General features: G+C 54.9%; 5 protein-coding genes across 5 annotated transcripts; 3 read left to right on the top strand and 2 right to left on the bottom strand.

The window, feature by feature from the left end:
• Positions 1-834: 834 nt before the first annotated feature.
• ISF_07834 (hypothetical protein) lies at positions 835-1,389 on the bottom strand (the record flags this gene model as incomplete). Its single annotated transcript, XM_018851437.1, has 1 exon — positions 835-1,389. The coding sequence occupies one exon, from the start codon at positions 1,387-1,389 to the stop codon at positions 835-837; it is 555 nt and encodes a 184-aa protein (XP_018701453.1).
• Positions 1,390-6,444: 5,055 nt separating this feature from the next.
• On the top strand, positions 6,445-7,466 carry ISF_07833 (HPP family protein; the record flags this gene model as incomplete). Its single annotated transcript, XM_018851436.1, has 2 exons — positions 6,445-6,714; positions 6,804-7,466. The coding sequence occupies 2 exons, from the start codon at positions 6,445-6,447 to the stop codon at positions 7,464-7,466; spliced, it is 933 nt and encodes a 310-aa protein (XP_018701452.1).
• A 1,396-nt stretch (positions 7,467-8,862) lies between these two features.
• ISF_07832 (hypothetical protein) lies at positions 8,863-9,882 on the top strand (the record flags this gene model as incomplete). The annotated part of the gene is made up of 2 exons (XM_018851435.1): positions 8,863-9,173; positions 9,357-9,882. 2 exons carry the CDS (start codon positions 8,863-8,865, stop codon positions 9,880-9,882), a joined length of 837 nt encoding a protein of 278 aa, XP_018701451.1.
• A 3,659-nt stretch (positions 9,883-13,541) lies between these two features.
• ISF_07831 (DUF1212 domain membrane protein) lies at positions 13,542-16,238 on the top strand (the record flags this gene model as incomplete). The annotated part of the gene is made up of 1 exon (XM_018851434.1): positions 13,542-16,238. The coding sequence occupies one exon, from the start codon at positions 13,542-13,544 to the stop codon at positions 16,236-16,238; it is 2,697 nt and encodes an 898-aa protein (XP_018701450.1).
• Positions 16,239-18,265: 2,027 nt separating this feature from the next.
• Positions 18,266-20,087, bottom strand: ISF_07830 (Major facilitator superfamily domain, general substrate transporter; the record flags this gene model as incomplete). The annotated part of the gene is made up of 3 exons (XM_018851433.1): positions 18,266-18,719; positions 18,783-20,003; positions 20,041-20,087. The coding sequence occupies 3 exons, from the start codon at positions 20,085-20,087 to the stop codon at positions 18,266-18,268; spliced, it is 1,722 nt and encodes a 573-aa protein (XP_018701449.1).
• Between the last annotated feature and the right edge of the window lie 1,183 nt (positions 20,088-21,270).

Raw genomic sequence — 21,270 nt, 5'->3', positions numbered from 1 at the left:
TGATATGGGAGCAGGCAGGATGGTTGAAGCGGAAAGGTTGAGAGAGACAATGGTCGTATGCGTTTGAGTGGGATCGAGGGTCGTCGGGACGGAAATGTCAGGGTAAAAACTAAAAAAGCGGGGGTTCCTCGCTTGGGGTTGGAGGCTCTTGGTGTTGTGTGGCGCTGGTACTGGCGGATGGAGTAGACGTTGACTGGGGTTGGAAATGGATGTGGGAGGAAGGGACAAAGACAAATGCCCGAATGTCGGGGCGTGCCTGTTGTTTGTGGAAGAAATGGAGCGTGCCGCACGGGAGTGCTCTGTGCCTTTCTTCTTGCTCCTCTTGAGAGCCTCGCACACGTCACCGAGTCACAAAGAGGCCGCCTGGAAACTTGAATGGGGTTATGGTGACGGTGACGGGGTGGACAATCTTGCGGGTGGCGGGTGCGCATGTACATGTTGTACGTGTAATGAGGCGTTGTGGCTGAGCAGGGCACGTACTCCAAGGTACGTACCAGACACACCCCCGTATTCGTACACAGCGAGGATCTAAGGTACGGGACTAGAATCTGTCATTATTCATCACTCAAAACCAATCATCTATCAAATACATAAATATCTCGCTTCTTATTATGAAACCCACTCGGATCTGACCCGAATTGCTCTGCAACATCTCTGGTATCAACAGGTCCCGCCGGCGAGATACCAAATCGCACCCGCTCACCCGTTCCTTGTCCCCAACGTGGAATTGGTGCGACTCCCAATCCCATCCAGCCGTTTTACTGTCGTCGATATGTCTCTCCATTCCTATCCGATGGTACATCCCATCCGCATGGCTTTCGACAAACATCAAGACTAACTCTGTAAAGCCAACTGGCGGAGGATCTCCACGCTTTGTGCCCTTCGACTGCCCAGTGACTGGATCTTCAATGAGCTCTTGGTGGCGCCCAATATTGACGACCCATTTGTCTCTGCGACTACACGCTGTTTTGCTGGTTTGTTGAAGCCGCTTGAAGCGAGCTGGGATCTGGTTCCATTCCAATGCAAATCCGCAAGTTCAACGACCTTCGCTGCTCGCGCAGAAAATATGAAATATCCCCTGTCGTTGACCTTGCCAAACGGTGCACCCCTGCTGTCCCATCTTTCACGGATGAGCTCAGGGGTAGCCTTTCTTCCGTCAGGTGTCATCACGTATGCCCTCCCGCTCTCTGATGTTTCGGGCATAACGAGCAGCGTCGAGAGATGTGGCGACGGAGGCAGCTCAGGCGCGATATACAGCCAGTTTGCAGCTTGTCCATTGCGGTTCGTGAGTTCCTGGAGCAGCCTGAGTGTTGCCTTGACGCGATCCTCTGCTCTGAAGTCGCCCACAGGAAGCGTGACGCCAAACAAACCCATAATACTGAGTATCATGTCCACCGGGCGTGACGAGGTCCTAGTGTATGCTGCACGCCAAATGTCTACCCCATGCAGGCTCATGGCCCGCCGCAGCAGGGAGGCTTGACTCTCCCGAACGATGCGCACTGGAAAATACGAGTGCTATTCCCACGGCTCTAGACCCGGCTGGTGATACTTGAATGCGCCAGTCCAGCCCCAAATCATGTGGAAAATGTCGAAAAGGGGACCCATCGCCGAGTACCCCGGTACTAGGATGTTCTGAACGGGGTTGTGCCTTGTTAGTCGAAGGAACCTCTTGAACCCTTCACTCAGTTCTGGAGTTTCCAAATATTTTCGAAGAAACTCGTCGAAGGTGGGATCGGTGAAACTGAAGACACACTTCAATCGTTCCCCCTCGCGACCACCGGGTGCGACTGCTTCTTGGAGCGTCCAAGCCCGGTCCGCCCAACATGTCGTGTCGCTGACCTCTGCAAGGCGCACTAGACCTCCAGGAACCACGAGGCACATCTGGCATTTTGCATAAAAGTCATGCATGCGCTGGATCTGCCACGTTTTGTCTTGCTTGTTGTCCTGCAGGATGCAGAGCCTATCTATCCACACCGGGATAACTTGCCCACGCGTGCAGCCGTACAAATGGTACGTAGAACATCGATACTGGTTGGATCCGCATGTTCTGCACCGACGACCCCGAAACTACCCTCTGGCGGGGTCGTATCCGGCGGCATCTGTAAATCTCTCCATGGATAGGATACCACAGAGTATGATATTTCGGAGAGAGGAACGTCGGCATATTCTAAAATGCACAAGGAAGAATGGTCTAGAAGGGCATCGCCATCGAGAAACCGCAGACTGCATAGGATGGAGTCGAGGCCGATGATCGTATCTGGGAGCTTATCGAGTGAAAAATCGCAAACGATTGAAGGCACAGTTAGTTCGAGTGGCTTGTTCATCATTCTTACTCTCCGTATTTTTAACAAGAACAACGGTCAAGGGAGATGGTTACACAAAAGAAGAAGAGGAAGAATTTGGCACAGGAAAGCTCGGCGTGAGGGGTTGTGCGGTCTCTCCCGCTATGGAGGTGGCGAGAGCTGAAAAGCAGTGCAACACATCAGTCAACCCTATGGCAGACAATAAAACACTCATTAAGCGAGTACAATTTGGTACGTACCTCAAATTTACAATGCTCCGTACCTTGTGTAGCGCAAGATGTCCATTACAGCTCCTTGAGTTACTGAACTCCCGAGTAATCTGTTTGTTACAGCTGCACCCCTTGCATCCCAATCCAAGCAAATGATGGAAACGCCGACCTTCGGACATTGCTTGATAGACAGCACATGCCAAGACAGCCAGCACTGTCATGATTACCTCGTTACGCAGCATGGAGCAAGACATGGATGAAGACGCAACAACGCCCGCGACCTGGCGACAGCTTCGCAAGTGCACGTAATCCTGCTAGGCGTGTAAGTACTGGAAGACCAGCTGCGTCTTTGCCTTGTATCCCCCCAAGACTCTGCATGCAAAGCCTGCCAGCGCCGACCGGGCGCCTGCCGCGCATCAGCCAGGAACCTGCCGAACAGGAAGCCATGGCAGTCGCCGGCGGCACTCGAGACAACAGCGCTCGACTTGCCCGCGTGCAAGATGCCATCAGAATTGTTCTTTTCAACACGGAAAATGCAGTCACCCCCAACTATGAGCAAGTGTGAACGAAGGCACGCTTTGCCACTGTCCGATACCACTCCCAAGTACATCAAGGCATCAAGGCCGCGCCAACGTCAACCCAGAAATTTCTGCAGAGTTCCCTGGTATCACGACTGACATTAAGAATCACTTTCAGGATATCGATATGGCTTTTTTTAGAGCTTAGGTGAGGAAACCTGGGACACCTTTTAGAAGGTGATGACTCGCCCAGCAAACATGTTGCGCAGGGCCTCTTTTTGTGATTTCTCCTCGCGGCACAGTCAACGGCTAGTTCTCAGTCACATTACTGAATCTGCGAGATCTCTATAATAAGAACGCTGGCATCACAGTCGCATGCGCTACCTATAGTCCGTACGAAAAAAAGAGTCTCGCCTGTGTTTTCCGTCTCCTCCGTCCTGTTGCTGGAGGGGGAGGGGTGACTAATACTGCTTCACCCGGTGTGCACTATGCTCTGTGACCAAACCGTGGTACTCCTTCTCTGTCTGCAGCGGTCGTGGTGCAACTGTAATTTGCACAACATCAGTTTGGAAGCGGAAGCGGAAGCGGCCCAATCTGTTACTCATCCTGGTCTCACGACTAAATGCTGGCCTCATGACCAGGCGTCTTTTACCAGTGCTTGTACGCCGTCGCTGTGATATCAATAGCAAGAGACATCCAGTCACCGCCTTCACCTCCTCAACTCTCTCGTATTTCAGTGGCCTAACGGGCAGCATGTGTAGATTCACGCGTTGGCCATGGCAATCAAGTAGCACCATTAGGTCAGGCGCTACTGACAAGGAGTCTGTCCCTGCGTGATTGAGTCTGCTGAATTCTACCTTGTTTATCCAGCCCGTGCGAGTATAAATAGCGTATTGCCCGCTCCAATCTGCCACAGCAATCATCAACATCTCCATTTCTACTCCATCCAGAGATGAAAAAAGCAACGGCCAACCGACGACACGGCTCCTTCTCAAACACGTACTCAACTACGATTACAGCCTCTGCCACCACTATCACTACCACGGTCACCAATATTACTGCCGCTGCTCCGAAGCACGACTGCTGTGGTTGAGATGCGGGGGCTGGGTTGAGGAGGAGGGTGTTGATCGAAGCCATGTGGCGCATGTTCCCTAACAAAATAGGTAGTTTACCCTAGAATCTAGCAAAATTTACCTTGCATTGCAGACCGTTAGTTGCCTGTGCTACAGATAACAAACAAGAGGGCCAAGGGGCTGCAGTTGAGGCTGAATGATGATGCCTTGGGCTAAAGAAAAGCCTTGGTCAGTCTAATCAAACCATTATTCGTAAGAAAGTGATGCGAGCGTAGAACAAGGGTCTGTACCAGGCATATGCTTGGCCAGCCGCAGGTGATGGTGAAATCGTGAACCTGCAAGTCTTGATTGATGCCCCAAGATTGATTGACTTGGGCTGCTATTTTTAGCTAGCGGTGGTTACCTTCAACCAGCCACCAACTAACCTGGAATGCTGCTAGCTTTGCTCTAATCAACGCCAAGCATCTTGGATGTGACCTAATAAATAGGTAGCCAAATCCTCGATCGCAATTCTTGTTTGTAGTTGGCACATCATATCAAGATTAACTCCAATCTAAAGAGTAGGTGAGCGAGCAGCTCCAGTTGGAAGTCCTCTGCATATGGACTCGGCGCCTACCTATCCGAGTGACCTGATAAATGTACAGTACAGCACGGCATATCAAGGAACACCGATTGATAGTCAAGTGCCATGATATCTGTCCGGAATGCCTTGCACAAGTGTAAATTTTACTCTTGGAGCATACGCAGATATGTATGTAGGTAGTAGGTCTGGGAGGTAGTCATTGTGAGGAAGGAAAGTGCTGTAGCCCCTAGGCCCGCTTCCACCACCGTGAGTGCTGCCAAGCAGGCTCTTGATAGTTTCATCTTGCTTCTGTGCTCAAGCTGCTGTCCCAAGATCGAGCCTCAATATCCCCTTCAAAATTTACTGCCGAGCATTTTAGGGCATTCAAGGAAGCCAATGCTCAAGTGTCGAAAGAGTCAGACGTGATGGCATCAATCATTCCCATTATCGAAGGCGAAATCGGCGATCGGAAGTGGGCAGCAGGTGATGTAGCATTTACAAACCTTGACGCCTTGACCGACGGAACACTTGTGCCAGGGAAACCAGACAGATACTACGGCGCTCGCCCTGAGCAGCTGAGGCGAGATATTCGCGTGGCGCTCGACAGCCAAATTGTACCTTGCAGCCAGCACGACCTGCCTATGGCTTCCAACTTCTTCCTTCAAGTGAAAGGACCCGATGGCACTATGAAGCTGCACTCGGCGCGCGGGGTATGCACGGCCTGCGAGCATACGCTGCTGACGCCGACGACGTGCTCTTTGACAACAAGTCTTATACTCTGACTTCGACGTACAAAATGGGACTACTGACGATGGATGCCAGCACAGGGTGTTTTTTACCTTTAAGCAGCACTGATGATGGTGTGACAATCTTACTCTTACAAAAGCAAAAGTACCATACTCAATGCAGCTACAGTAGCTGCGAGATCCGGTGCGACCTTGGCGCGCGTATGTCAGCTACGATACGATAGTAATACACGCTTGCTTGAACGAAAGAATCGAAGGCCTCGGGAGTTGAAATCGGACACTACTAGCATCGCCTCGATCCGTGTGAGCCAACGCGAAGAACGCCTCTTGCGCGGCGACATGGCCGTTCTGGTATAGCGTGTCATAGGGCGTTATAGGGCGGTATAGGACACTGTGGGGGAACGATGAAAAATGACGTGCGCTATATGCCGCCTGGCGACGGTATTTCCGGTCCACTTGCTCATGTTCGTTGCTCGATCCCGAAGCTTTCCCGAGATGCGACACAGCTGCAGGACAAGCCGAGTGCCTGGGAGTATGTGTTATCACAGATCATCTAGATCTTGACTGCCACCTGTTTCGAGCCATTCGCCAGATTCATCGCAGCAAACGTTTGCTTCGTGGAGTGATGCTGTGCTTCCCCAGCCAAGATGTTCCGCGGAAATGTTCAAGTCAGTCGGTTATTAGTCAATGAAATCCCTTGGGCCGCCACGGCGTTCGGAGACGTGGGTCTGCCCAGACCAGCAACTGCCAGCTCCAGCACGGCATCGGTCGGCGCCGTCTCTCGTTTGTCGCGCTCGCGCCCTTGTCTGATGTTTGATGAGGGAGGGGACACAAAAAAAGTCTTTGCTCCTCCTCCTCGTCATCCTCCGTCCCATCAGCCATCCGGTCTCCCATTCCGCCTTGAAAAGAAACCCGAGCCCCTGCATCCTGCCGTGCGCTGTGAGAAGCCCTCCCCCAGTGACTGCTGTCCTTAGAGCGGTGGCCGCGACCGCGACGCTGCTGCGCACGTCAATCACCACACACACCGGCAACCATGCGTCGACCGAATTCCCATCACGCATGGAACTTTGACATTGATCGATACCTCGATCCAATCGTTCCCGCGCCGCCATGGCGCTACCTGCCCTACCCAGTCGCCCACTTCCTGGGCTACCGCAAGACCAAGCCCGCCAACACGGGCAACATCATGCCCACCTTCTGGGCCTTTATCGGCATCTTCTGCGCCATCATCATTGTCCAGGTCGTCTCGACGCACATTCCGAGCTTTGAGAGCCACCATGTGCCCGCTATCGTCGGGTCGTTTGTGCGTTGGCCCCCCCCCGCGTGCTGTGTCGCGCCGTACCCCTCCAAGCAAGTCCCGTCGTCCGTTCGTCCGCTGACCATCATTCCCAGGGCGCCACCGCTGTCCTCGAGTTCTACGCCATAGAGTCTCCGCTCGCGCAGCCTCGCAATGCATTCATCGGTCAGTTGCTGGCGTCCGTCATTGGCGTCGCCGTCGCGAAGCTGTTCCTCCTCAGCAACCACTTCGACAGCATCCAGTACGTCGGCGGCGCGCTCGCCTGCGCCGCCACCACCTCCCTCATGGCCCTCACCAAGACGGTCCACCCGCCCGCCGGCGCCACTGCGCTGCTCGCCGTCGTCGACGACCGCCTCCTCGGCCTCGGCTGGTTCCTCATCCCCGTGATGGCGCTCGGCTGCACGCTCATGGTCGCCGTCGCCCTCGTCGTCAACAACATCGAGCGCCGCTTTCCCGTCTACTGGTGGACGCCGGAGACGCTGCACGCCAAGCGACCGATCCTGCACCGCGCCAAGGAGGAGGATCCGGAGAGCCTGGCGCCGGCTGGCAGCGCGACCACGGCGGAAGAGCCGAAGACGATTGGCTCCGAGACGGAGGATGGTGCGGAGCCGTCGCCGGAGACGTTGGCGGACATCTTGCACCGCAAGCACGAGCACAACGAGGTCGTAATCCGGCCGGGCGATGTCGTGGTACCGCAGGAGATGTATCTGACGCAGGAGGAGGTACAGTTGCTCGAGACGCTTAGCAGACGTCTGTAGACGACCGCGGCAGCAGGTCGTGGACCGACCGACCGATGGTGACCATGATGGGGATGCTTGAATTTTGCATTGCGTGGCGACATCTTAGTTTAATATATACCTCATCTGATTCTCTTATCAAGATAACCCAGTTCCACTCCCCGTCTAGCCGTGCATGCCTTATCTCAACCTGCGTCGATCGAACGCCCTTGCCTTATCTCCAACCCACGCTAGCCTCGGCTATGGCAAGCCACACTTTGCTTGATAAGATGAGATGAAAAACAATAGAGAGTTTAATGCCGGATTTTTAATGGTGACTATTTAATCATACTTGGCCGAGACCGATCTCGCGCCGCCGCCATGTGTGTAGTTTCAGGCAGCCGCCGCCATCAAATTCCACCTCAGCAGTCACCTCCCAGTCTCTGGTTTAGAGTTTGGCATGACCAGCTTTATGAACCATATTCTTAAGAATACTGAGATACTTGCCGCACATATATAAAGCCAAGCCTTTCTTCCATTGACTTCCGCCTGCAAGAAATCGGAAAAAAGAAAAAGAAAATGGAAACACAACGCCGTGGTACCTCAGAAACACTCGCTCCGTGCTGGTGCCTTGCCACGAGGGCCTCACGGCCTCACGACAAGACTTAGATTGTCCACGCAGAGAAGCAGGAAAGCGACTCCAGTCGCTTTGAAGTCCAGTATGGCGTGTCCCATGGATACTGGAAAGACCTCCTCAACATCCTCGTGTTGAGCGTCTGTGGAGCGCCAGGCCTCGAGTACGACCTGGACGTGCTGAATGTGAAAGACGATTTTTCGCAGGATACTCGCGATCGAGAAGCGATGCCACCGCAGAGAAGGCAAGCGAATGGACAAAGGAGACAGAGCATAACTACACTCACCCGTCAGATGGGCTCAAGAAGGGAGAGGTATCAGCCCGCTTCCCAATTGGGGGCCAGATAAGCAGGTATACAAGAGCAAAAAGCAAATCGAGCAAGAGAGGCACGAAATGGCCACCGAAGCGTTCAAGACGATCCCTGTCTCCAGAGTGCTACACCTGGCCATCGCACGCCTCTTTGCCGAGCAACTACGAATCGATACGCATGCCCTGAGGCAAGGCGATGCTCAGGCCCGTGGGATGATTTCGCTTTGCGCCAAGTGGGCGCCTTCCGACGATCGCTTTCACGACCGTCACACATACATCGTGAGCTCGATTGCCGAGATTCTGCATCTGCGAGATCAAATTGCGGCTCTTGAGTCGACAGACGACAGACGATCGCGAAACGTAGCTTCGACATGCCGGGGAGCTTTATAGATGAGACGCCTTGGCGCTGCGCAAGCACCTAGAAGTCGTGGAGCGAAAGATAACGGCCAAGATGTGTGGCGAGATTGCAACTACAGCAAGGTTCCGTCGCTGGCCATGGACTTGCACAAGCGCGCCTTTATCATGAACGACGGCGACCACGTTAAAAACTATCTTGTCGACGTTGGGCTCGAAAAGGCGACCATGTCCGGGGCTACCATGACGCCGGCGGCCGTTGTACACCAGATAGAGGAGTTGCCATTGGATGCGGGAACTAAGCTGAACAAAGGCAATCTTCCGTATCTGAAAGCCAGGGAAGTTTCGAAGCACCAGATGAATGATATGAATCTGCAGTTTCTGGAGGGGCAGTGGAAAGCCATTGTCAAGCAGATGAAGGAGTCGGGCGCGCTCGAGTCGTGCCTCGCCGTGTGCGACATCTCGGGAAGCATGGATGAAGGGATATCCAAAGACGGACCAATTATATCGACGCCACCGCCGGGCCCTCCATGCTCGTCGCCGAAACCACAAAGGCCCCCTTTCGCGGCAGCTTTGTCACTTTCTCTGTGCAACCCGAGCTGGTCCGGTTGAACCTGGACTCCTTCGGTGAAAAGTCGGCTCACAGAGATGTTCCGGTTAGGCTGGGAGCTCGACTTGCGGAACCCGAATTTTGTGAGCATCTTCCGCGACCTCATCCTGCCCGCGGCCGATGCTGGCAAGGTCGCCCCCGCGGGCATGGTCAAGCGCGTCTTTGTCTTCAGCGACATGCAGTTTGACGAGGCGGAGGAGGGCGCCGCCGCGCATTGGAGGACGTCGTACGAGGTGATTCGCGATCTCTGCGCTGCCGAAGGCTACGAGGTGCCGGAGCTGGTGTTTTGGGACCTGAGCGGGAACTCGACAACGCCGGTGACGGTGACGGACGAGGGCACGGCGCTGGTCATCGGGAACTCGCAGGCGCTACTGAAGATGTTCATGGACGGCACCTCGTGGCGCGGTGAGGATAATGGGGATGTGGCGACGCGGGATGAGGAGGGAGACGGCGATACTGTGGTAGTTGAGACGGCCGAGACGACGCCACGCTCGATTCTAGACAAGGCGATCGGGCACCCGGCGAATAGCATGTTGAAGGCGTATGACTGAGCGCAGGTTGGAAGAATGGGTAGGAGCCTGTTGATAGATGGATGTCTGGTGAAATATCGACTATTGCATCTAGTTGGATTGCCAAAGACAGCAATGAATAGACTGTGATAACAGACAGATTGACAGGAGATCTTGCATCGATCTCCAAGCACAAACAAGACCCGTCTGGTAGGTGGGCTGGGCTGTCCTATGTTACGAGGTATTGTGCGATACTGGGTCTGGCTTTTGCAATTTCCAAAGGCCTGCCATCATGCCGGCATGTACAATGCCAGAAGACAACGACGATCAGAGAATACAAGAAATGTGGGAAAATGTCCATCTTGTCGCCCCGATCCCATATGTGGTCACTACGCAGGGGGAGGAGTCTCGTTAAAACGACGTGACCCAGTTTACCAACCCGGGCATGCGCAAGGTCGGGCATCATGCGCGATGTGCCAATCTTCGAGCCATCAAGGTTTTGGCTACAAGCTTCGGTTCCGTTGCGTTGGCTGCGACGCAAAGATACGAAGGAAGCTGGTTTGCCATCTACGAGGGAGGGATGACACATATGTAGCAAGAGAGTTTGTTATCCCCGTACAAGGGCGGTTTCGAGAATTGTTGCGAAAGCCGCGGCCTGGGAGAAGGGTTGGTGGAGTTGGGCAGCCCACATCTAGATAGATCGACACTCGCGAGGGGAGGGTTGCGATCGGCGGGCGTTGTTGACCTTGCAACGGGAATATGGCAAAGGGGGAAAATCAAGATTTGAGTTCCGTGACGGCTTGATACTCCCGGACGCGCCCGGCTGTTGACTCCGTGCGGTGGCGAGTGGTGTACACCTTGGGGTGGTGGGGTGGTAATGGCAACATCATGGATGCTAAGCCCACGGTGCGCGATATACATCGCCGACTGGATGGACGCTGTGAGCTCTTCGGGGCGGGATGCTGTTATCGAAACTCTGCACACGTGAAAGCTGTCGGGGATTTCTCCGGTCAGGTAGTTCGGTGTAATAAGTGCGGAGCCGAGTGCGACTGTGAAGCCCGTGTTCAATGGCTTGCGACCCCCTCCTCGAACTATTTATTCTTTTCATTGTATCCATTAAAGAAATGCAGGCCATTAGTTCTTCCGAACCGTCTTCTGGATATAATTACGGCCCCGTGAGCCGTAGCCACCCCGTTGCACGCCACAGGAAAACTCCGGCCGCCATACATGAAAGAGGCAATACCGAAGGAATAAAAGCAGAAAAAAAAAACGTGGTCCGAACAGGGGTGTATAGATTGAGTGGTTCCAAAAATAAAATTTGGCCTGTTTTTGCTCTTCTCGTCGCTTTCCGAAAAGGGTATCCCGAACTTCTCGGCCCCGTCGAGCCGAACGGGGCTCAAGGCGGCTCTGTGCGGGACCATTTAATGAGAAAAAGAAATCACGTCTTGCTTGCTACGGTTGAGCCCTTTTGCCTCGTGCACCTTTGACCGCTTCTATAGGAAAGGTGCTCGTGAGGTGGTTACCTTGCAGAGATGCGATTGCCGCTGGTGTCGTGCTCGAATCACAAGCTGATTTACAAGCCGGGACTCTGCGACGAGTTGCATTCGGCCTGACGAGGCGCCCCACGACGGAATCTTCGGCACTGAGATGATTTTGACGGCTTCATGGTCGTCCAATCAATGACTGGCTCTCTGCGTTTCACGGCCGCGTGTTAGGGCGCCGTCGAAGGTTCGGCCAATTTGTGTCGCGATTCAAACGGGGAGGTCTGGCGTAGGCGTAGGAGGAACCTAGTAGCTGATCTCCTTGTGATGTGGCAGCTACGAAACATGATGAGCCAGCTGGAACCGACAGCCAAACTCCGCTACAACTTGACGAGGATGCGGCAGGGCCCGTATCGGCAAAGTTGGCAGCATCCCGCAGTCTAAGGCCGGGTGACGAATTGTCCTCATCTCTTCAGAATGGCCTGAATGAAGCGCAGCGTCGCCGACTCGGTACGCGGTCTAGACTCTGTACAGACCAGTCGCAGCAAGGGGACGAGTGTTGGAGTTGTCGTCGGGGACATGGCCCGCTGTCCTGATGTTGGTTGCGCATGAAGAAATGGTAGTTTTGGAAGGAGTCATGTGCATATTACATGGGAGTTCAGAGATGAGACGCAAGCTTTCGCGGGCAGGTTACGACGGCACAAGGGCAAGTTAGTGAATTGCCTAAATGCCACCAATGTAAACGAGGTAATAAAAGACGGTCAGGGTAACTTCAGGCCATGGCAAGAAGGAGAGCCACCACAAGAAAAAAGAATAAAGATGAAGAGAAAAAAAAAACGAAATGATCGCATCATGGAAAAAAGGCACCATGGGAGTTGGTCATCCCTGCGTCGTCACATCCCGGCAGCAGACCACACAGGGGTTGACATGCCAAGCTGCCTGAGAAGAGGCCCGTTATTGAAACGATAATCATGACGATTACTTGCCTGTCACCCAAGGCCAAAAATGGCCACGGTTCCAACTTGAGACTTGTCATCTGGCTCGTAAATTAGTTAGTGAGACAGCAGTTTGACGGGCGACGGAAGTTTTGTGATGTGTCTGAATCACGTGTGTTTCTAGGCTGGCACTGAGGCTTGCTATGATAAGCGGACGCCTCACGGTGGCTGGGCGGCTAGAGAAGTGGCAACTCACCAACAGCACTGGCATTCGAATTTTTTTCTCCGAGGACACGCCACCGCGACGGAGGCTGGCCTAGGGTTTATGGAACCAAACCCCGACCTGTCAGTAATGATCTGTTTGATTTGCTCTTCTGATTTCTTCTAACGCTTCTCGCAGGATGGACTTCGCATCGCATCAGGGGTGAAACAAGCTGCAAGGAGGGGTTTGAGATGGCTCGTCATCCAAAGGTTGCCTCACTCAGCAAGGGCCCAGCTCGCCACCAAGATAACCTCCCACCCGGGTCCCTCTAGGCTATGGTGGACACACACGGGCAGGATGCTACGCCTATCCGCTCTTTAGACTCCCCTTCCTTCCTCCGTCTGGCGCGAAGCCGGTTTTAGTTCACCGTGGACGGGTGCCCGCGGTGGAGTCGCCCGGCCGGGCGCCGCGATCAAGAGCCACCACCACGACGGTTCGAAGGCGTGAGGGAAGAGAAAAAGAGCGGAAACAGAGCCCACTCTTCTGCTATCAAAGATTTTTTATTAGCACCGACTCGCAACCATGTCCTCGTCCAATTGGGCCGCCAGCAGGCACCACCACTATCGGTCTGCCGCCCGCGCGACCGACTGTCACGGTAATTAGGCTTTGAAGCAAAAATCCACAGAGCCCAGGCACGACCGATAATGGCAAATTCTGCGGAAAGAAAAGATGGAACCGTCAGAGGCAGTGCCGCTGATTTGACCAGACAGACACGAGAAAACTTTTGTTTGACTCCTGGTTCGCCCTGAACTCGCAGTGGTATGCTCTTGGTCCCTGCCACCCCCACCACTATGCGATATGCGACTTCGGCCTACTGTGGTCTCTCGATCGTGTCCGACAGTTTCGTTGCATTTCTCAGCGACCCGATTTATTTGTCTTTAGCTAAGCTATATGTCTGTGGTCCGGGACTCTGCTCGCTCCTTTCCTCCTCATGCCACCTTACGAACGCTTTCTTCACTCTCTCTCGCAGAGGGTGAGACCTTGTCTTGGTTGCAAGAATCACCAACACTAGCGTCAACGATCATGGCGACACCACTACCACAGCCATCACCACCACCCTACGAGGCCAGCATCCCCCCGACTTCTGGTGACAGCCTGGGCGCTGCCCGCAAGGGCAAGAAGCGTGTTGGTTGGCATTCTGCCAGTGGCAGCTTTGCTGGTGTCTCCTCTTCCAAGGATGCCGCACTGTTACTCCCCGACCAGGTCTCCAACAATTCCACACCTTCTGTCCAAGGCACGGCACAGCCCGGAGCGCCGGATGCCCAGGAGCTCGCCATTGCGTTGACCAAGATCCTCTCGGAAAAGGATCAGCAGCCCGCTCCCGAGAGCAAGACGCCCTGGGACGGTGACACCTCCCCCCAAATCCCGGCTGCACAGACCCCGAACCTTGTTCGGCCCCCGAGACCTGCCCTGCGTCGTAACACTAGCTACGATGCTCCCAAAGAGCGCGAGGAGGCCGACCTCGCAGAGCAAAAGGCCAGTCAGCGTCAGGTTCGATCCATCACCGACGCACGGCAGCGGGCTGATCGTCTGGCCATGTCTGTGGGAGGGTACTCGTCACCTGTGTCTAAGCGTGGATCGCTCGACTCCAATGCTACATTCCAGTCCTTCCTCGATGATCTGGATGAGCGGCTGGGTTATGACGGTTCACAGGCACCTAACGGCTCCATCAGACACCGCACCCCGTACTCGTCTCTGGACCATCTCAATGTCGCAGAATCGCTGGTGCTGTCTCACGCCATGAGAACTAACACGGGGACCGACTTCTTCCACCGACACCATAAGTCTTCCAGCTCCGGCACCTTTACACCCATCACCACCGAAGATCAGGACTATGTGCCTCGCCCGACACAGTATCGTGGCGGTATCCTTTCATCGCTGCTGAAGCTCTACCAAAATGATAAAGGACAGAACGCGAGTGGCCACGGCATCGATTTCAGCTCAACCGCAACAACCCCCGTCATGTCCCCGCGCTCCTCGCCATCTCACTCCAGACGACCATCCACCGCAGGAAGCAGCAAATTTGATCACAGCAAGAATCTCTTTTCCTATCACAAGTCGCAGTCGTCGACCTCTTCGCTCGCCTTGAACGAGCTGCTCAAATCATCCTCCATGCTCGCCGTACCCGTGTCCCGTCAAATATCCGACCAATGGGAGCACAAAATCAAGAAGGAGAAGCCGCTCAAGCCGAAAAAGGAGCAGGCCCGCATCACTGTTCATATTGCCGGAACCATCGCCCGTCACCGGTATCTCATGAAGCTATGCCGGGCTCTCATGATGTACGGTGCCCCTACCCATCGGCTCGAAGAGTACATGACCATGTCAGCTCGCGTCCTCGAGATTGAAAGTCAGTTTTTGTATCTGCCTTCATGTATGATCATCTCATTCGATGACAGCTCCACCCACACGACCGAGGTCAAGCTTGTTCGTGTGCCACAGGGTATCGACCTGGGCAAGCTTCGCGACGTGCACAACATTTACAAGCACGTGGTACATGACAAACTCGGGGTCGAGGATGCAGCGAAGCACCTCGATGAAGTCATCACCAGCGACGCCAAGTTCCCCATCTGGTTCCGGATCATCATGTACGGCGTTGCATCAGCCAGTGTCGCTCCCTTTGCGTTCGAAGGCCGCTTCATCGACTTACCTTGTGCCTTCATCCTCGGCTGCATCGTCGGCATCCTTCAGCTGGTCTTTGCACCAAGCAATGAACTGTATGCGCACGTCTTCGAGGTCTCGGCTTCCATCATCACTTCGTTTATCGCTCGGGGCTTTGGCTCCATCAACAACGGACAGCTCTTTTGTTTTTCGGCTCTCGCCCAGAGCAGTATTGCGCTCATTCTTCCCGGTTACATTGTGCTGTGCGCCTCCCTGGAGCTTCAGAGTCACAACCTTGTTGCGGGCGGGGTTCGCATGGTGTATGCTCTCATCTACACTTTATTCCTAGGATATGGAATCACCATCGGAGCTACCCTCTATGGCATGATGGACTCCAACGCAGCCAGCGAGACACACTGTTCCAACCCACTCGATCGAGGGTGGTACATGTTTTTCGTTCCCTGCTTCACATTGTGTCTGTGCATCGTCAACCAGGCAAAATGGCGGCAGATCCCTGCCATGCTGGTCATGGCCGTCGCGGGCTATGCGGTCAACAGCTACACTAGCCTCTACTTCAAGGGCAGCGGGCAAATCTCCAACATGTTGGGCGCGCTGACTGTCGGTATCCTTGCCAACTTGTACTCGCGCCTGGGCCGACACGCAGACAACATCTGGCTGGATTTTACCGATTGGTGGAGGAAGAACGTGACGCGTCGCTACTTCAGCAGGCGCAGCAACAGGTCCAACCTATGGACAGGGTCGATCTCGGATGCGGAATCGGCGACGAGCAGCGCCATTGCCAAGGAGAAGCAGGAGAGCAGACGAAGTGTAGGCTACAGCCTTGCCGCGGCAGCCATGCTGCCGGCCATTTTTGTGCAAGTCCCGTCTGGTCTTGCGGCCGGTGGCTCGCTCCTCGCCGGCATCACCTCCGCGAACGAGGCGACCGGCAACACGACGACGATCAAGACCTCGCCGGGCACCCTGGGGAGCATGGACGGCACAGCTTTCAACGTGCTGTTCCTTGTGATTCAGGTTGCCATTTCTCTCAGCGTGGGCCTCTTTATGAGTGCCCTGATTGTTTACCCGCTCGGCAAACGCCGCAGCGGCCTGTTCAGCTTTTAGCTGAGCTGAGTATTATTTCTTTATTCAACAGGGGACGATGGCGGCAGAAAACAGCGATTCATATTTCGGCGTTTTATTTTTATTGACAATTTGTCAGGTAAAAGGATTTTGGCGTTTGTCTTTTTTTTACGTGTTTACTTTACGACTTTCTTGAGGCAGCGCGACAATAGACGCAGTGGAATAGAGAGGGTATATACATCGACACCTTAATGATACTTAACAACCATGATACCCATACATCATCATCGTGTTTGCAATCTGCCTAGCCCTTGGGGGGATTCTCATCTGCGGCATATCAAGCAGCATACCTCGCACAATTTTGCCAGAGGATCGGGACATTTCGCTCCCGCATATGACGGGGATTTTCGACGTGAGCTAGCTTAGCTCTTTTTTTCTTCTCCTGCCTGCTGCACCTCTTCTTGCTGGATTGCATCACCACGTGGCTGAAGCTATCCCAAAGGAGGTCACGACTGAGACAACCAAGCTCTAGGTAAAGCTCCTCACGGAACTAGGAATCTGTACGGAGTGGTGGTGGAGGCGGCGATCGGGTGAAGAATGTAACCGTGCCGCCGCCCACCGACGTCCGATGTCTGACCAGGACTGGAATGTTGTCTCAGTTTGACACCAGCCACTTACACGACGATGACTTTTCTTCTTCCTCCGTCCATGTCAGGCATTGATTAGCCTTGGTACAGATGACGGGGAGTTTCGGTGCAATTCACTGGCTGTAGACGTGGCGCATGATGGGCTGGTGACGCCGTCGGAGGTGGGATGACGAGGAGGGATGGGATGGGATGGGATGACGCAGAGTTTTTGTACGCCCGGACGATGACGATTTCAATGAGGCGGGTTTTTTTGAGAAATCACCGGAACATATTTCAATTGGATCATGTTAATCACGCAATCATGGCTCTTTTGGGTGTCTTGATTGGCAAGTTGATTTGAACATGAAGAGAAGAGCCACTGCGAATCAAGCTAGTTTCCTCTTTGAAATGCGACCGCAGGGATGCTACAGTCAAGCTTTTTTCATCAGTCAAGGAAACAAGGCCCAGAATGACGCGGCATTCCAGCGTCTTGTTCTCTCAACGGGCTGCATGAAGGCTGTGGAGTGCGAGGAAACGGTGCGGGACATGTTTCATCGCGAAAGCTTAGGGGGGAGTGAATCCGATGAAACTGATCACAGCTACGTAAAAAAGTAGAATGTGAGAGAAGACAGGTCGGGTTTCGAAACACAGCGCGGAATTGAATTCGCAGTTGACTACTCGTTGTCGCCTTTGACACACCCGGGCGAGGAGAGGCAGGGGCTCATCATGCTGCCCGCCTCAGACCAGACTCACAGCACCGCACCCAGGAATCGGTTCGTTTTTGCCTGCTCTGCGTGTGTCCTTTTTATCGCTGGGCGCCATGGAGAATGGGCCGTCGCAGATGCAAGGCCTGATTTTCAGAGCAGAAGTAGGGCCACCAGGCCAGTTGCGAGGTGGTGGTGCAGGAGCGCGGAATGGAAAGGGGAGCTTGCCGAGGTCAATCTCAATCGTCGATTTAGAGTGTCTTTCGATATTGGAAAGCAAATACCTTGTTTCAGACAATAAGATGTAGTCGTGATCGCGCCTCTCAATCCTAGGTGCGTCACAGACTCCGAAAATTGCCCTGTTGCTTGACATGCGGTCGCCAAGTACGAACATCGGAACCCGCAGGTATGCAGGATCACAGGAGACGCAAGTCTGGCAAAAAAACGGAGCTTTGTCGCCGCCAATACTAAAACACGGTTGCCCTTGGACTAACCAACAATACAATATTGTAGTCAGAATCTGTTGGTAAATGTACAGCCAATGCTGTGTGCTCGTGCTGTCGGGCCTCGAGACCCCCAATTGTAAGAAGTATTATTATCTATTCCTGTATATATTAAACTAATTTAGATGTGCTTTATCTTAGTGTACTTTTTACACCCCGTGATGATACAAGTATGTCTGCTTACCATCACGGCTCTATCCAATAAATCAACTCCAGCGCTACCACCACTTCTCTCATCATTTTCGGCCACAATTCGAGCCCTCGTTGGACGTCGTCTCCAGCGCCGTCTCCTCGTCCGCCACGTCCTCGAACCTGCCACCCTGCTGCTGCTTCGGCTCCTCCTCCCCCGGCCCCTTGGGCGCCGCCTTCTCGCCCGTCGGGGAGAACTTGCTCCGCGCGCGGATCTGCGGCCCGTACTTGTAGAACAGGAAGGGTATGACGGCGAGCAGCGCGCCGACACCGCCGACTAGGGATCCGCCGCCGCCGACGCCCATGGCCGAGAACATCTGGCGTGTGAAGAGGGGCGCCGCGGCGCCGCCGGCGGAGCGCACGACGGTGTTGGCGGCGAGCGCGGAAGCGGCGTAGATGAGGTAGACGTCGACGAGGTAGTTGAAGTAGGCGACGAAGACGAGGAGCATGTTTGCGGAGAGGACGCCGCCGCCGATGGTCGGGACGATCCAGTGGACGGAGCTGTTATCGGAGGTCAGTACTGGACATCCGGAGGGGGATGCGTAGAGAGAGATGCATGCTTACTTGTAGTTGGCGGACCACGCGAGCCAGAACATGCCGATGCAGAAGCCGATGCCGCCAACCATGGCCAGCGGCAGGCGGTCTTCGGGCGTGAGGTCTTCCATTTTCAGCTTTTCGGAGGCAATCTTTCGCTGGCGGAGGTGCGCATCAAAGGCCACGACGGCGCCACCACATGCCGCTCCGACCGCGGTGCCGAGCAGCGGGAGCTCGCCGACACCCGGGTTCCAGCCGCGCATCTCCTGGAAGACGATCGGGTAGATGGAGAAGAGCATGTAGAGCAGCATGTACACGACCGCGAGGTACACCGCGCACAGCAGTGATATCGTGTCGAACAGGATGATCCACGGTCTGGTGAGGGCGACCCGGTACGCACCGGCCAGGGACCGGTCCGAATCCTCAATCTGCGCCTTGACGTCGTGTCCGTTCCTCCGCGCGCGCTGCGCCTTGCGCATCAGCAGCACCGGCGGGTACGTCTCCGGGATGGTGATGACCAGCAGCATCGTGCCCGCGGCCAGCCACAGCAGCACCCAGAAGCACCAGCGCCAGCCCTCCCCGCCCTCGGTCAGCTGCAGGAAGCCCGCCAGCACCGGCCCGACCGCCGGGCCGATCCACACCATGGTAGAGAAGCACGCAAACGCCGTGGCCCGATGCACCGGGTTCCAGAGGTCAACCAGCACGCCCGGCGCGTTGCTCAGCGGCGCCGACGCGAACGTGCCCGTCAGGAACCTGCCGACCAGCAGCGCGGCAAAGTTGGGCGGCCACGCGGTCAGGAAGGAGAAGGCGAGGTACCCGGCGAAAGTGAGGACGAAGATGAGGCGGCGGCCGTAGAACTCGCTGAGGGGCGCGAAGAGCAAGGGCCCGGCGCAGTAGCCGAGCAGGAAGAGGGTGACGGTGAGCGCGGAGACTTCGGGGGAGACGCGGAAGTGGGCGGTGAGGGAGGCGGTGACGGCGCTGGGGGCGGAGGAGGCCATGGTGGCGTTGAGGACGAGCAGAACGGAGACGGCGGAGATGGAGGCCCGCCGGGGGACGGACCAGTTCATGGGATTCTCCGGGTCGGAGGGGGCGAAGTCGACGTAGCCGGCGGCGTTGAGGAAGGGCGGCTCGGTGGAGGTGAGGTGGGCGGTTCTGATGGGTTTGTTGGTCGCGGAGGAGAAGAAGCGGCTGAGGGACTGCATGATGATGGCTGGGTGGACGAGGTCCGATGGAGATATGAGGGGGGGGATGCTGTCGGATCGTGATGCAGGCGGCTGCATGCACTTACACGGGCTGAGATGGTGGTGGTGGTGGTGGTGCGAGACTGCCAATCATGGCTCCATCGAGAGCGTGTGTGTCAAAAGAATAGAATGTCTCGGATGCGAGATGGGCAAGGACAATGGTATTTAGATGGTCTAGGGCGTCAAATCGCGGAGTCTTGCAGGCCGACTTGGACGCGAGATCTCTTGGATGTAAGATGGCACCGACCATTTCCCACAAGCGCTTGGTGTCGTCATCCGCCGATTCACTGTCGATTTCAAATACCAACACATACTAACACGCTAGCTCACAACCAACCCGCGGACAATTCCCTGTAGACTTGGTGTGTTGACCCGGCCGAGAACGTTGTAAGCGTTATTGCTATTAGCGTCGGCCGAACCACCATCTCGATGGTTTCACTGGTGATGGGCATGCAGGAGATGGACGACGCGATCGTGCAGTGCTTCTTTATCATCTTATTTAATGCAAAAAAAAAATATTGCAAAGATGAAAGCTCCGGCAGGTCGAATAATTCCTCACTATGAGCCTGGCCACGGGTTTTAAGAAGAGAGAGTCCGCGGACAACGGAAGAGGCGCTGCTCGTCGTGGCCGCCCTTGCCCAGTCTTTTCGCCTATTGGCGAGGCGAGCGATGATATCATATCCCAGCCAGTTGCTTCCGACGTGTCCGGCCTAGTTATCCCCGTTCGCGGTCGGCCTTGACATGCCCCCCTTATCAGCATCTAGCTACCAGCAGCTTTCCTGGCGGTTTAATAATCCGCGAGCTGAATTTTCCACCTGCTGTGATCTTCGGTGTACTCGCCTCTTTGGTGTACTCGCCTCTTTGGTGTTTGGCTGCAGATGCTGACGCCGGTGTCTCGGAGACTGCGCCCTGAACTCTATCCCACAGCAGGGCAGGGCGCCATTGAGGTGCATGCCGCACAAAGCAAGTATTGACGCGGGAAAGGCTCTCTCCGTGTTGAAACATTGTATTCATTAATCTGTATCTGTACTCCCGTACTAACTCGTCCCTTTGCACGCTCTTCCCATTCGCTGGGAAGCGGCAGTCTCCGGTTCCGGCCAGGGAAAAGTGCTTCTACCTCCAGGGTAGCTCCTTCCTGCTGGTGGCGGGCCGCCTGCCGCATTGCCACATACTGTACCTACCTGCCTGCCTCTTCCATCATAACTGTCCCTAGCTAGCTACCTATGTAGTCCTTCCCTTCTGTATAATCATACGAATTACACTGCATCGAATTGTCT

Source organism: Cordyceps fumosorosea (genome assembly GCF_001636725.1).
Source record: "Cordyceps fumosorosea ARSEF 2679 chromosome Unknown scaffold_24, whole genome shotgun sequence".
NCBI lineage: Eukaryota > Fungi > Ascomycota > Sordariomycetes > Hypocreales > Cordycipitaceae > Cordyceps > Cordyceps fumosorosea.
This window is presented reverse-complemented; position numbering and strand designations above follow the sequence as displayed.